General features: G+C 38.2%; 1 protein-coding gene across 2 annotated transcripts; it reads right to left on the minus strand.

Annotated features, from left to right (window-relative positions):
• Positions 1-3,913: 3,913 nt before the first annotated feature.
• Positions 3,914-15,963, minus strand: Fbxo4 (F-box protein 4). Of its 2 annotated transcripts, XM_005086506.4 has the most exons (7): positions 14,704-14,939; positions 13,524-13,759; positions 11,504-11,724; positions 8,106-8,181; positions 7,816-7,991; positions 6,229-6,404; positions 3,914-4,246 (listed from the first exon to the last, which is right to left on the minus strand). In XM_005086506.4, the coding sequence occupies exons 1-7, from the start codon at positions 14,884-14,886 to the stop codon at positions 4,157-4,159; spliced, it is 1,158 nt and encodes a 385-aa protein (XP_005086563.3). In that variant the 5' UTR covers positions 14,887-14,939; the 3' UTR covers positions 3,914-4,156. The 2 variants fall into 2 exon arrangements, with proteins under 2 accessions (XP_005086563.3, XP_040613494.1); XM_040757560.1 differs by lacking the exon at positions 3,914-4,246 and having other exon boundaries at positions 6,233-6,404; positions 7,871-7,991; positions 14,704-15,963.
• Between the last annotated feature and the right edge of the window lie 682 nt (positions 15,964-16,645).

Genomic DNA, 16,645 nt, shown 5'->3' on the forward strand with positions numbered 1-16,645 from the left:
GTTCATTATCATTTTGGCAGTAAGCAGAGTGGCATGCAGGCAGACATGGTGCTGGAGAAGTAACTGAGAGCTCTACATCTGGATCAGCAGGCAGCAGTAAGAGAGAGTGACCCTGGACCTCACTTGAGCATCTGAAATCTCAAAGACTATCCCCAGTGACACACTTCCTCCAACAAAGCCACACCTCCTAATGGTGCTGTTTTAATTCAAACCACCACAATATGCTTTAAAAAATAAGTTATTAAGTCAGAACACTTAACGGTTTTCAGGCACTTGACATATATTGTCAAAGCCTTTCTCAAAAGCTTGGGTCTTCCAAAATTCTCATCACTTCTGCTATCAGTTTAAAATGTTTTGAACAGAAACCAATAATTTCAAGTTAAAATCTTGTCTCTATAGTCAGGTGAGGAATTCACTTTTTTGTATACTAAAATTAGCAACTTACAATTGTCATCAATTTATGTATCATTGGAAATTAGTTAAAATTGAGCTGATGCCAAACTGAAAAAACCATGTGCTGAGGGCTTTATAGTAGTTTTTCATTTCTGTACCCTGTTAAACTGTCCAAAGCCTGACACACAGTAGGCCTGAACTGAATCTTAAACTTCACTATTTGTGCATTTTCAATTACTACAAATCATATAAATGGAGAAGTTTAATGTTTACGTGATTTGATTCTTTTGTTGGATGTTATCTCAGAATGACAAATTTGATAGTCCATCACTATGGTAACAATCACAATATTAGTTCTGCCTTCATTACTAAATGCAATGAAGCACTGAGAAAACTGTTTTTGTTTTTTCTACTGTGATATCAAGCTATAAATTTTAGGCCTTCTCTAAAAGGAATGGAGAACCACTGGGTTCCAAGGAGTAATGTAATAGAATCAAGATCTTAGAGAAATAATTTTGACAATATAGGGAATTATACTTTTCCTTGGTAGATTTAAAGCCAATATTCCTTTAGCATATGCTTATTTTAATTGTAGTTCTAAAACTGAATAACATATATTGAGGAAGACCTTCTATATTATTTCTGCAAAACAACAGCCTAAAATCAACACAAAGCAACAGTCAATTGTAAAGTTAGTTTTCTATGGCTACCATAGCAAAACAATTCAGACTGTTGAAAAGAGAAGCTGATTTTGTCACAATCCTTAAGGACAGATGAAGATATCAGTAGGTTTGTCTCTTCTTGAGGTCTTTTGGTTGCAAACATCAGTCTTCCACATCTTCACAGAGTCTTTTCTCTGTTTATCCACATCCCTGGTGTGTCCCTCTGTTTATAAGGACTGTATCATATTATATTAGGTCGCACCATATGATATCACTTGATCATTATTACCTCCTTAATTAAATTCTTTCAGCTGAGCATGGTGGTAGCACGCACCTTTAATCCCAGCACTCTTCAGGCAAGCCTGATCTAAGGAGCAAGTTCCAGGAGAGCCAGAGCTACACAGAGAAACCCTGTGTAAAAAAAAAAAAAAAAAGCCCTCAATTTGAATATTTGAATACAGTCACATTCTGAGGTATACTGGTATCTAGAATTTCAATGTATGAATTTGTAAGGACACAATTTGTTCACAACATTTACTAATAAATCCATGTGGCTCTCTTATCTTCTCGAGGGCACACTTTTCCAGTTATTTTTCAGCAGTTTGGCTGATTAAATATTGACCCTTACTTTTTATGATCCATAGCCATTAAGTAGCTGTTCCAGCAAGATAGCCATTTTAGAGTGATACTGAAAAATAAAACTTAAAAACTTAGGTTAGCACCAAAGTGAAGACCTTCCCACAGAGAGTTAATAATCCAGCTGCTCAGATTTAGTTCTTGTTCTTGGTGGAGTCAAAACTCAGTTCCAAGGGAAACATAGTGACCCCATTCTGTACATGAGAAACTAAAATTCAGGATTTACGAAACTTATGTGATCATGTGGACAAGAATTGGAATCACTGGGATTCGAATGAAGTCATTGTCAACAACAGAGGTTGCATGCCTACCTGTTTTTTATTTATTTCATCCACAGACCAGCACTGAGGAGAGTTTAGGGAACTGTAAGAGTCCAGGAAATTGACTTTTTAAAGTTATTATTCTGTGTGTCTGTGTATATATGTGTGTGTATGTGTGTATTTCTTCACATGTGCATACACATGTGCATATATAAAGAGGTCAGAGGAAAACTTTTGTGAGTTGACTATTTCTATCTAATGTAGGTTCAGGAGATCTGTGGTGTTTTGAATGAGAATGGCCCCCAAATGGCTCATATATTTCAATGCTTGGTCTCCAGGTTATGGAACCATTAGGAAAACATGAGGAGGTGTGGCTTTGTTGGAGAAAGTTTGTCACTGGGAGTGGACTTTGGTTTCTGTGCCACTTCCTGATTAGCTATCTTTCTACCTCATGCTTGTGGATAAAGATGTGAGGTGTCAGCTAGTTCTCCAGCACCACGCCTGCCTGCCTGCTGCCATGTTCCGTGTCTTGATGGTTGTGGACTCTAACCTTCTGCAATCATGAACCTCAAATTTAATGTTCTCTTTTGTAAGTTGCTTGGTCAGGCTGTCTTATCATAGCAGCAGGGAAGCAACTAAGGCAGAATCTACCTCATGTTGTCAGACTTTTAGCTGCTGAGTCATCTCAACAGCCCCAGGGAATTGATGTTTCAGTTAACATTGTAATAACTCTATAACTTGGGTGAAAGAATCTGTAATTTCCATACCTCATGTCCTCCCTAGTTAGATATACCATGGTCTGGTGTATATATATATATATATATATATATATATATATATATATATATATATATACACATCTCTGTGTCTCTTTTTCTTCGACTAAAACCAAGAAAAATACTGTGGCTGTGATTTTAATATAATTTGTCCTTTCTGAAGCACATGCTGAGTTTAATTCCTTGTATGTAATATTAAGAGGTAGGAACAAATGGGATCTTTTTTTAATTTTTGTTTTGGGTTTTGGGTTTTTGGTTTTTCAAGACAGGGTTTCTCTGTGAAACAGTCCTGGCTGTCCTGGACTCACTCTGTAGACCAGGCTAGCCCTGCACTATAGGATGGCTTTACTTGCCTCTGCCTCCCCAGTGCTGGGATTAAAGGAGTGCACCACTGCCATCTGGTGATCACAAATGGTATCTTTAAAAGCCAATTTGGGAGTTGCTTCATGAGTGAGTTAAAACTAGTCATGAGATCAATGGATTCATGATTTTCTCAGGAAAATCCTGCCCTACACGTAGGTCTCTCTTGACATGTGAGGTCCAGCACAGCTGTCTACCAGCAAGACCTTCACCAGAAGGTCAAAATGGAAATGACAGTCACCTAAATATTTAGAAAGAATATGATCATATGTATATCACAACTTTCTTCACTAAACAAGAATACATTTAAATACAGAAACATACGGCCACATTTATATTCCTTTCACTATAATTTTAAAATTCCCCAGTTCCAATGAGGTGCTAGGCCATTTCCTCTGCAAAACACAGGCATTTGATGAGGTAGTATTACACATGTAAATCTCTGAGATGTTTTCTTCATGAACCAGAATTTAGCACTCCCATGCTCAAAATTATTTGAACATGACAACTTCCAGGAAAAACCTAATTTTCACTGAACCAATATCAGATATAACATAATAGTCTTTCTATTCTCTCAAAAAAAAACCTGATGTTTTGGCCATAATATCAATGCAGTTATAGTGGAATTTTCATAACTTGTGTCTATGTTGAGAACAGGTTAGAAAGTTTTTTTCTGATAACAAGTTAGTGAATTCCTGAAAAGATCCTATGGAAAGCTAGCAGGTTTACTGCTTCCCATCAGGACAGATGAATTTGATGGCCAATAAATAAATAAATAAATAAATAAAAAGACAGAGAAACCTCAAGGAATGAGAGAACCACAAACTTTAGTTTTACAGAATTTAATATTTTCAAAAAGACAGAAAATATAAAAGTTATCAAAAATGTGAGCATTCATTTTGGGGAAAAGTAGTTGGATTGAAACTTGCAACTGATTTCTGGTAAAGAATCAGAACCACGGCAGCTATAACTGTCCTGTGTAAAGCCCTCCTATAGAAAGGCAGGAATAGGATGGATGGGAAACACACACGTCACGCCCTGCAAAGCTTCCAGAGGTCCAAAGGGAGTATCATTTTGCATGCTTAGATTCTACTTCCTCAAGAATCCACTCAATGCCATTCAAAAAACCAGTCAGAGTTTCAGCCTCCATATCCTGGACCTGTGAGTGGGCGAGAGAGGATGCTGTCAGTTCAAACCAGAATCCTAGGATGAGTGGCATTTCTCTAGACATCATTTCTTTTTTTAAGAGCTGAATGACCCGCCTAAAGTTTGGGTAAGTTTTTCAAGTACTAACATTGGAAACAATCATATGAACCAGTGATCTTCTCTTGTCTTCTAACCTTGTCACTGTTAGTCTGAGTTCCTGGAACTCAGCTCTAGAAATGGGAGAGACAGGCTTCTTGTGCATCCTGGAGACAAATTCTCCAAAGGATCCTCTTTAAAAAGGAAAACACTTTTTAATGACCCTAACCATCCAACTAATCATCGTGACACACTGCCCAACTGACCAGAGCTTAATGGACCCAAGAGACATTTAGAAAGCACCTTATCTAAAAGCTGCAGAATATATGCTTTTTCTCACCGTAGATTGGAACATTCTCTATAATAGACATTATTTTAGACTACAAAATCTTCAACAATAGGAACAATGAAGTAAAAAAAATCATGCATTTTTATGGCTAAAGGTAGAATAAAACTAGAAATAACAATAGCAAAAAGCTAGAAATGGACAAATATATGTATTAGCATGCTACTAAACAATGGGACATTGGATAAATGAGAAAGGCAAATAAAAATGGGAAACAATGTACCAAACATATGAGACATAGCAAACACAGTACACAAAGGCATGTTAGAGCAACAAATACCTACATTAAAACACACACACACACACACACACACACAAAGATTTCAGGGGGAGGGGCATATTTTGGGCCCAAGCCCCAGTAGATAAATAAAATTTCAAATAAACTTGCTAAGGATGTATCTCAGAGGTTTAGGGAAATCAGAACAAAACAAACACTATAGTATGAGATGGAAAGAAAAACCAAGAAATAAAACAGTGATTTGAACGTTACAAAAGACAAACAGGTGATTTTCTGAATTTTAAATAAAATCAACACACCTTTAGCTGGGTCGGGAGGAAAAAAAAGAAAGATCTTTAGCTCCAGCACTTGGAAGGCAGAGGCAGGTGGATCTCTGTGAGGTCAAGACAAGCCTGATCTACATTGCAAGTACCAAAATTACCAGAGCTACATATAAAGACCCTGTCTCAAAAGTAATAATAATAATAATAATAATATTAATAAATTAAAGAAGATGAAAATAAAAAATAATAGACCAATAGAGACTATTACAACTTATCTATGGAGTTTCTTGTAAGCTATCTTTAAAATAAAGATTTCATTATTCAAATAAAATTTAAAGCATGAACCTATGAGATGTACATTTTCAGTGGTGTTGTGGACCAAACCCTTGGGTCTCCTGCATATTGGGTAGGTACTTCACCACTGAGCAACATCCTCAGCCCCTATGGCCTGTATTTTTACATGAGAAATGCTACTCATCTTAAGATTCTTAAAGCACACACTTTGGTGCTGAGAACACCAAGCCCAGTTACTGTCTTACTGTTCCTACAACAGGAGGGACAAATAGGGAAGAGATGACCGATCCAAAATATTACCACCCATCAATCGAGCCCTTGAAATCCACTTTAGAGTGGTAGTTCATTTCAAAAATGAATGCTACCATTCTGATTAGTGTTCCCTAAAGTTCTCTGTGTCAGAGCCTTGGCCCCCACCACTGATGCTGTTGGGGAGTGGTGACACTTTCAAGAACGGGAGATCACTTGGGATGTTCCTAAAAGGTCATACTGCGATCTCACTCCCTTCCTCTTTCTCTCCTCTTTTGTTCCAAGGCAGGTGTTTCCTCTACCCTAATCTGCCTTTCCACAGGCCCAAAATTAAGAGGGTCAACTGATCATGAACTAAAGCATTAAAAACTGAGAGAAAATATGCCTTTTTTTCTTTTACAGTTGTTTTCAAAGCTCACACACATACATGCAAACATACATGTGCACATATATAAATAAATGTATTCAAAAGAAAGTGCACTACAAATAAAGAGCAGTTAGAACCTTACCATCCACGGGTGGTTTATAAGGTTGAGACGCAACTCATGAGCTAAATAAAAACAGGGTATTCTTTTTACATCTGCTTGAGAAATACAAGATAAAACCAGCATTGGTCTTCCTGAGGATCCAAAAGCTGGATCTGTCATGGCCATAATACGAGAAAATTCATCTTGCCATTCATGTCCTAAGGAATTTAAGTTAAAATATGTAATTTGCATTACTTACAATCACTCTAAAAATAATATTTAAAAACAGCACACAAAGAAATTAAATTTTTTTACCAGGATTTAAACACAATAAACGGCATTTATTGCTGAGATTTATTCATTGTTCTGCCACAAAATTGTATTAAACTGCCTTTCAAAGGCACAGAGATGCCATAGAGAAATACAGTCACGATAACATTCAGGTGTCCTGATTGTTTATGAAACGATAACTCTCTCTTACGCATTCTGCAACTATCTGATTACCCTTTCTTTCAAAGGTCTTACTTCTAACATCTGGGCATAAAATTGGGTCTAATTTTCTCATGCAGATTTTCTACTTCTGCCTTTTTACTGAAGGGTCCCAACCACTGACAACATGATAAGCAAAAATCCCACGCTATTTCCCTCTATCCGCCTGCCGAGAAGCTTGGGGGGCACTGTTTCTTTTTCTGTCTCAGAACTTTTATACTTAATGCTAGGGATTGTATTTAGAAAGGCAGATAAAGGCTGAGGTAAAGTGAACCGACTCTTAGAGGTAGGCATGTTCCTTTAACTGTTGGGACATTAACACATTGGTTCAAGTCAAAGTAGTCAGTTGGTAGATTTGGCTTCTATTGCTATAGTTAACGTCAACAGAGAGAATTCACATTCTCTCCACAGTTGGATATGATAGATCACATTTGTAACGCCAGCAATCAGGAGGATGGGGCAGCATAAATTGCCCTAAGTTCAAGGCCAGCCTAGGCTCCACGGTGAGGTCCAGGCTCAATTTTTACACACCAACTTCACTTTTAGGATGGTGTGCCCCTTGGCATGAATAGTAGAACTAACATCCTATCCCCATGCCTTTCTACAGTATGGGAAAGAAGAAACCAATACATTTTCAGTTATCCACATAAATTATTTAACTATATCAGACACAGAGAAAACATCAGTAATTTTAAAAAATGGCTATAGAATCAACCTTAGAAGATGGTGTAACTACTGAATTCTTTCCTGTCCTGGTAGAAAGGTCTTCTGTGAAAACATTCTTCCCCTCCACAGAATCAGAAAACAAAATATTTAAGCATATCAGAGGCAGAGAAAACATCAGTAATTTTAAAATATGGCTATAGAATCAACCTTAGGCACGTATCAGGACTCAGTGGTGCTTATAAAAACCAGATGTCCAGGACAACAGGTCATGTCTACGGATCATAATGTGGCAAGCTAGGAAATTCCCTTGTAGTCCTAATGTACAACAAGGTTTGAAAACACTAGTGGCCGTAATGGCCAGAAGATCACAGAGGTAAAATCTGTTGTATTATTTTGGTGCTGTAGCCATATGATTATTTGTTTTGCAAAGAATGCTGTAGTGGCACCTTGAGGAAGAGATAAAAGAATGCTTACGCTTGTGAGCTTCACCATTTGCCACATAGATGAAGCCATCGACAACTTCACACACCTTCTGGATTTGTGGAATCACACTGTAGCGGCTTCCTCGCTGCTCGTCCCCTTCACGCTGTAGGCTGAACATCTTGTTAACTGTACTTGTGTGCTCTTCCCTTGCCCTGTCTCTTTCCTTTCTTCAAGAAAAAGAAAATACGAACAGTGTAAGAAAAAGACATTAAACAGGTTCCATCCCATTAGAATGTTCCACGGTTGATATTTCAAGCAGCCCACTAAGCAGGCAGCCTTACCTGGTAGTCGAATATAGTATCAGGATGTTGAATTTATGTTGATTGTTCAACTGGAAATTGACTCCAGATCCAATACCTACATGAGAAATTCAATTATACAAACAAGTCAATAATAAGCAGCATTTAAAAAATTACACTGAAAAATTATGCAATGAAATCAAAAAGGGCAACGGAAAAAGAAAACACAGAAAGTTACATGCAACTTTAGAATAAAATGCAATGCTTGTGATAAAGGAAAAAAAAGTTGTGTGAACTTGTGATTCACAAGGTGGCAAAAACTCAGATAGAGAACTCAGTACAGCTTGGCTCTTCAGTGTTCAGTCATCATTACAAACACTACAGGGGCAGCTGAGGCACGGCAACTACTTCTATTTATCCTCAACGTTGACTCCTCTCCATACTTTATGCTTCCATTGGCCTTACAATCCGTGTATATATTCAGTGAGGGCTCCTTCATCCCCTATGAAAAACTGTTTATAAGCATATGGTGTGGCATTAGAAATGCCTTAGAAATTGAGCCAGAGATACAGATACTGAAATTTGGATGTGGATTAAAATCCTGTTTGCCATGAAAGTCACTTACTTGTGAAACTCTGTTTTGACACAAAAGTGAAATGAAATAATCTCTGCTTCTTGGTGGTTGCTGCAAGGATTTGTCTGCGATCTAATGTGTGATACCAGTAGGTTGCTAAATATTGCCTTCTTATTGCTTTGTGTCTGAGTCACCCAATGCTGTTGCTGTCCCCTTCTTGGCCTCATCTGTGTTGTTGTTGGTGGTGGTTTTGTTAATGATCAATGTCTTTTTTGGCCTCCTAGAAACATCCTTGATTCCATAGCTCAAGTTCTTGCTAGACAAATGTTCCCTTAGATCTGTTCAATTCTCTTCATGGCCGTTCTCCTTTAATACAAATTAACAACCTGCAATTTCTTCTAAGCAGTCCTCTAAATCCTCTTGTTTTAACTAGTCTTTCTTGTGGTGGCAGATACACTGCTTAATGATACATATCTAAGTGGTTCTCTTCTCTACAAATCCATGGGCCTCCTGATATACAAATGAATATAGTCTGACCCCACTTACTTCATTAGAGACAACGGCTGCCTTTCATTCCCTTAATTCTCGAATTCCACTTGACTAAGCTATGTCATATTATCTTATGTCATCATTCTAAGCATCACATAGATAGATTTGGACTTGTGGGTACTAAAACTCTATCTCAAACCACGTGATCCTCTACTCCTCCAGCCATGATATTCCACAAAAAGCACATGGAAAGAGAACCAAATGTTCAGCTCTTTGTTTAAATCAGTTTGATTTATCCTTTCAACACATCTAACCTGAGCCCAACTTGTTATGCAACCCATATTCTTCTTTGGCCTTGTAGACTATCATTTTCAGGCAAACACTTAAGACTCTGTAAGGAGAATGTAACAGCCATTTCACAGTTATCAAATTTCCTCATGTCATCTGGCTTTTTCTGAAGTGTTGCTTTTGTTCTGAGTTCTTGCCTGCCTTATGTAATATTTCTCTTGTCAGGTACCAGAATTGCTTATTTCATCATACTCTCCAGTGAAGAAGTGGGCTGATCTCTCTACATCCAATGACTTATCTAAATCTTTTCTCAAGAACCGTCTGGAACAGTTCCATCTGAAAAACACACCATTCAGTTGGAAAGCAGTCTCTCATCTTCAATTTTATTATCCATGGTCATCCCTTCCCCCAAGGCAGACTTCAGCATGCTGCTTACTGTCTTTCTTTCCATCTTCCTAAAGTACATGAACTGCTTATGACTGCCAAATGTTAATTTCTCCACTCTTGGTCTTCAGATCTGGACACATATTCTGTAAGTCATTCATTTAATGTGTGTGTAATACTTACTCTTCTACTGCTGTAACAAAACACCATGACCAAGGCAACTTACAAAAGAAAGTGATTAATTTGGGGGCTCATTATTCCAAGGGGTCAGAGTCCGCGAATATCATGGTAATTAATGATCATAGCAACAGGGAGACAGTGGCTGACAGCTTACATCTGAACCACAAGCACAAGACAGGGAGAGCTAACTGGAAATGGTGTGTGAGCTTTTGAAACCTCAAAGTCCTCATTGATGCACCTACTCTTAAAAATGCTGCCCCTCTTAAACCTTTCCAAACAGTTCTACCAAACAGGAGCCAAGTATTCAAATATATGAGCCTATGTAGGCCATTCTCATTCAAACCACCATAGTGTGGAACCTATGATGTGTCTGGCATTATAATACAAGTAAAACTAAAACTGACAAGATCCCCAGCTCCTGCCACCAAAAAAATAAATAAATAACCACAAAAGTCATTCTCCTCTGATAATTCCTTACCCTAGTGAATGACTTGAAACCCAACAGACACCACAAGGCAAAATCTGCTATCCTTAGTGCATAATCATTATTAATTGCATCAATTTACATCCTCGATATTCACTTCTTTTTCATCCCATGACCCCTTTCATGTGTTTTTTTTAATCATAGATTATAGCAGATTCTTTAGAGCCTTTTAATTAGTTTTTACTCAGGAGCCAGAATAAACTTTCCAAAATGAAATCTTGATCCTCTCAACCCTTTGACAAATTTCCTTCAATGGCTCCCACATAATTTTATGCATCCCATGTGTTGTGGTTATTTACATAGTTCTGCTCTTTCTATATTTACACATACTTCAGCTGAGTCCTAAACATACAGAATTTTGTGCTTGTGTCCTTGTTTTAAGGGAATGCAGTTACTAATACTGATGAGTCTCAGCTGGCATTATCATCAATGTGCAGTCTTTTTTTAATTCTCATCTTTCTACACAGAAGCTAACTGACCATATTCTAATAGTCTAAATACTTGTCCCTGTCCTCACTTGGAGTCATTGTCTTCCTGGAAGACCAAGATTTGTTCTAAATCTCTGTATCTATGCCATTTACAGAGTAAAGTGTATCTTACATTGTATCTGTACTCCTGGTTATGACACCAAAAGGTCACATGCTGGTTTGTGGGTTGCTTGTTTGTTTGTTTTTTTGTAGACGGGAAGTGATAATGTAGTTCTTTTTTTAAAAAAAATCCCAACATATATAATAATAATTTGCAAATAGATGTTCAATAGTTTTTCTTGGTAAGTTTTTCTTATGGTAAACATGATATGGACTGTTAAAATACAATTATTAATTTAACATATTAAATTCTAAATTATACAAATTTAAGAAATGAAGAAAAAAACGTACTTCTTATATTAATTTTTTTCTCATTTAGTGGGGCCTGGGAACCCATTCACCAATTTCTATATTTCATTACAGGATTTAATTTTTAAAAGCCTGTCTCTTTAACACTAATGTCAAGCTCCTAGTGTTAGAATTGCTATGTATTATATATTAACATGAAAATTACCATCAATCTGTCTATGAGGCAAACCAGCAGTTGGGCAAAGTTCCTCAGAAGACATCAAACTCAACACCAAAGATGTGTTTAATTCTTCCAAACCTGGTCCAAACATAGCAAACCGGGGTTCATTCTGAATGATCAGTGAATGTAAGAAAGAAGTAACAGCTCCATACATAGGGCGGCTGGCTTTCAAGGCTCTTCTTGTATATGGACAGCACATTTTATAACTGCATAAAATTGTCACAATTAGAAAATAAAATAGAAAACATTTAACTTGTTGTTCATTTGAGAATATATAATTTATTGAGTCCTTGCAAGGCATAGTAATATAAAGATTATAGTTTCAACCCTCCCAGGCAGTTGATGATAGACACCATTATAACATGTATGCAGAGTTCCATGACAAAGAAAAACATGAAGTGCTGGAGAGTGGCGGTGATCATGAAGCTACAGACATCCTCCAAGGAAGATGTTGTTTGCCTTCTTATCTTTTATTTAGTGTCTTTCATGAAACACCAATATTTGTTTGGATAGCTAAAACTAATTACATAGAATAGTAACTCATCTCTTCCTGAACAACTTTATTTTCACATCTGGGGAAGAGGAGGCTGTAATACCAGCATCAACTTAATAGAACCAGAGATGTTATCATACATCCTACAATTTCCAGGATAGTTCCCTACAACTTCACCAAAATGTCAATCATGTAAAGACCTAGAATCTTCATAATAAAGATAGACGACAGATACATAGCATTAAATCCTAGAAATTAAAGTATTACTAAAGCCATTAGTATCAAACTTCTTAAACCCTCCTTTAATAGACTCCAACGCAATAGTTCTGTATTCAAAATATTAAATAAATGCACAGGGAGACCCAAATATACCTCATTGAAAATTAGCAAAATAAAAGCTATGTGAAAGAAACTATGATGGCTTAGCAGGTAAATGTGGCCAATCTGATTTGATCCCAGGGACCCGTATGATGGAAAGAGAAAGGACTCCAAAAGTTTGTCCTCTGTCCTCCATATATACCATGGCTTGTGTGTGCCCACCCCCAAAACACACCCACACACACACACACACACTAAATAATAAATAAGAGCAATTAATAAAAGAAATGTCATTTGGGATTATTATAAAGGTCATGGTACATTTTGATCTAGTCATCCCATATTACCTGACATAATAGCATCTGAATTAGAAAGGCTCCGTAAAAATGGAAATGTAGGAGGAAAATCCTGCATGTAGCCACGGACTCTAGCATAGTACAACAAACAATTCTTACTCAAAGAAGGTCAAAGGTTCTTTTCATTTTTTTTAAAATTATGCTTTAAATGTGGGGCTCACAATAAAGCAGGTTTTACTGACATAGAGTGACATATTCTGAGGGAACATGATAGCATTGAACAATCCCTTACATGCTATGCTATACGCAAGACATACAACCACTCTCGGCCTCTGCATCCTTAACACGAAGATACGATATTTACATTGAACAAGGATAAAAGGAGTAAACATACACAGAGCAGATTCCCATAGAATCCAATATGTAGCATATACTCAAGAAACTTGATTTGCTCATGTACATGATACTCAAGAAATATCAAGGCTTTGAGGTAATAATAAGCTCTTATTTCTTGGAGTCTCAAAAATGATTTTCTTCCCTGCCAAAAAGAAGTGTTTTCTGATGTCTTGACATTCCTTCTCTGATTATGAAAAAACATTTACAATTTAACAAAGCAAAAAATATTAGAAAGATTATGAGAATTTTAAGAAATGTCTTCTTTCTTGCCAAACGTATCACATATGATTAATTGAAAAGTGGTTAGCCACCACAGGAAAATAACAAACGGTTAAAGCTGTAAGGGTCTTATGAAAAAACTCCGTTAGGTCAACCCATAATTTTAGCAAGGAGCCATTCAGACAAATTCCATGCAACAAATTAATAGTAGCATCAGAACTAATGTGGACTAGTTAGTGTAAAATTTAATATTTCTTGCTAATTCACAGAAATTGATACTTACACTTCCATGTAATCAAAACTCTTGCTGTCAGTGACCTCAGATATGGGCTTTTTTAAGATCTCTAGATCCGGAAGTGACTTCCAATCAACAGAAGACCAAGAAGGGAGGTCCCGCAACAGAAAATATCTCCAGAGAATTGGGTCTCTTACAGTTTCATTCCAGTAACGATCTGTACTTCCCAACTGGCACAGATCATGGGGTGAAAGAAATGACAAAATATATAGCTGTACATCGATCTGAAACAGAGGCAAGTAACACATAAGAAAAAGGAGTAGTCTGTCTTGGAAGGCTGGTGGCAACTTAGGTAATCAACAAAGAATTGCTAAAGATCAACTGAACGAGTCATTTTATACTACTTAAATCCATTTTATTTTTCCTTCATCCAGAGAAAAATCAAAACTCAACATTTTAATTCCTACCACATACAAAACGTTCTTGAAAGCTCAAGGCTTCGCCTTCCTATTTTTCAAGCAAAATAATCACTTCCTTATTTTTCTTCCCATGGGTATTTTGATATAGCAGATAATCAATAATTCTTCAAAATGTGTATCGAGTGGAATGTGTTCTGATTTTATCACTAGATCAAATGAAAGAGTGTGACTCTGTCATCTGAATTTCTCTAGATAGTCAATTAACCTGTTTCAAAGGACACAGGCAAAAAGCTTGAGGGGAAGGGGTTCATTTGGAATGAATGTCAGTGGGACATACCAATAATCCAACTGAGATAAAAGAAATGTAATAACAATGTACAATCTCTTCATTTTCCGATCTTTCTCTGAAACTTTACATAACATGCACTCTCTTTGTGACCTGTTCTAACTTGAGGCCCTTGCAACTTCGTTTATTTCCAATTACGTGGCAGTTTTGTTGTTTACAATACATCAAACTTGCTTGCTCCAGGTCATCCCCTAACTGGAATATACTGATCTTGGGCCTGAAGATGAGATTTGCAGAACAGAGACAATGGAATGCTTTCCTTAACCAGATGTCCAGATAATCCTATTTGGACGACTGGCAATCTGTGGTCACTAGTGTGAGCTGTGGGGCGACCTTTTCTGGTCCGGGGCCACCAAGCGTCAACGTCCCGGCGACTCTGGCTGCGGTCCCTCCAGGCGGGCACACAGCCGGAAGTGGCAGCCGGGCGGCCCCTCTGCGCGGCCTGCGGTCTGGGCTGGCTCACCGGCAGCCGCCTCAGCGCGCTCGTCTCCTCCTTCTCCTCCTCCCGGGAGGCCGTCCGCGCCGCCCGCTCTTTGCCCACCGAATGCCAGAAGGTCCTCCAGCCGCTCAGGATGGCGGCCTCCAGGCGGCTCCAGTCGCTGGCGGGCGGCGGGGAGCCGGCTCCGCGGGGCTCACTTCCAGCCATGGCCGCCGTCGCCGCGCGACACAGCCGGCCGCACGGGCTTCCTGACCGCTCGGCCTCCGTCTCCGCCTCCGCCTCCGCCCGCCCGCCGTGCTGGGCCGAGCCCGGCTGGCCTACTGAGCGCGGTTCCGGGCCAAGGTCTGCACCAACCATCGCTCACCCCCTCACGGGTGCTGACCACCGCAGCTGGCGAACTCACCACTGCTGGAAACCCTCTGGCCCCGGAATGACTGCTCCCCACCCTGTGCCCCTGTCCCTTACCCCAGACTTATGTCCTCTCTGTCCCCGGCTCTGTTCACTGCAAGGACCTAGGCGCGATGGCTTGAACAGCCAACCTTTTCTGTGATTTTGGTCCTAATTCCACTTGCTTCCCCTTAAGAATTAGGTGTAAGCATGCTGTGTGTGTGCATCTGGGGTGTTGGAGTCACCAATTTACCGCTTTCTTGGAGTTTAGTAAAAACTAAACTTATGGAGACTCTAAGGAATCCGTGGAACTCAAGTTCTTCAAGAAGTCACATCTGTATTAAAGATACTGCAGGGTGTGTGGCATAGCTGACTAGCACATCCTGCTTTGGAGAAAGAAGGTATTGTAGATGAAGAACCAAACCTGCCTCATATAGGGTCCTTTAATAGCTCTTTACCTTCAATCTCTGTATTTGGTCTAACCTCATCAGGAATATTAGGTAAACTTGTGGTTAGTAAGTTTAGCAAACACCTAGTCTTTACAAATGTTTTAAGATTTAACTATATGTATGTGGATATTTGCCTGAACATGCACGTTCCTGTTGAGGCCAGGGACACATCCCCTGGGGCTTGAATTACAGACAGTTGTGTCACCCACTCAGGTCTCCTGTAAGTACAGAGCATGCTCTTAATATCTAAAACCCAGAGAAGATTCACCCAGTTTGATCTAGGTTGTCGACATAATGCCTACATCAGGGCAGGTGGTGAATGTCTTTGATTTATGGCCTTTGCTCTGTGGCTGTAATAGTTCATGTTAACTGCTTCCACAACTCAGCATGCCATTCAAGGTAACTTGAATACAGTCTCTGGCCATGCTATTTCCCTCAAAAAAAAAAAAAAAATCATTGGGTACTTTGTACCAAAATGGTGAGTTTAGGCCTACTACAAAAAAATTAAGTACACTAAAAAAATTGTTCAATGATCTTTCATAAAAGGACAGGATGGAAGAAAATTTGATAGGAAAACAGAATGTGGTATTCTTTAAAGCAACTAGTGAATTTTTAATCTTTCAAAAGCCACATCTATTCTTCTCACTTTGATCTTAAAAGAAATTTAGGAAACCAGAGGTAGACTACATAACAAAACAATATTATATAGCACTGGATATAGTTTCTTTAGGAATGACACAAATACCTGTTTGAAAGTGTGTGTCAGTCATTTTCAAATAGATTATCTTCATCTAATCCCAAAATCCATTTCAAATCCAGACTTGACACTTACAGGGGACACTTTAATATTCTCATTTTAAATCATTTAAAATCTTTTAAGAATATTTAATAAGGACCAAAACATGTTACACTGTAGTAAGACAAATAACTTTTACCTTTCCAATCAAAATAACCTAAAGGTTTAAAACGCTGTTCTTCAGAGCATACATGATAGGTGGATCCCACATAATTAGTTTAAAGTCACTGTCAACCTATATCTGCTTAGCATTCCAAGACACACAGCTATATTCTTTTTGTGAAAAACATTTAAATTTTATGACCTTGTATATACAATTGGTTTAACATCTACT

Source organism: Mesocricetus auratus, unplaced genomic scaffold, assembly GCF_017639785.1.
Source record: "Mesocricetus auratus isolate SY011 unplaced genomic scaffold, BCM_Maur_2.0 Super-Scaffold_100015, whole genome shotgun sequence".
NCBI classification, from domain to species: Eukaryota; Metazoa; Chordata; class Mammalia; order Rodentia; family Cricetidae; genus Mesocricetus; species Mesocricetus auratus.

Coding starts and splice junctions, on each gene's coding strand:
- Fbxo4 (XM_005086506.4), bottom strand. CDS start 14,886: ATGGCTGGAAGTGAGCCCCGCGGAGCCGGCTCCCCGCCGCCCGCCAGC. Junction 11,725..13,523: donor AGTTTTGATTACATGGAAGT/GTAAGTATCAAT, acceptor AATTTTATGCAG/TTATAAAATGTGCTGTCCAT. Junction 8,182..11,503: donor GCCTCATAGACAGATTGATG/GTAATTTTCATG, acceptor TTTCTCATGTAG/GTATTGGATCTGGAGTCAAT.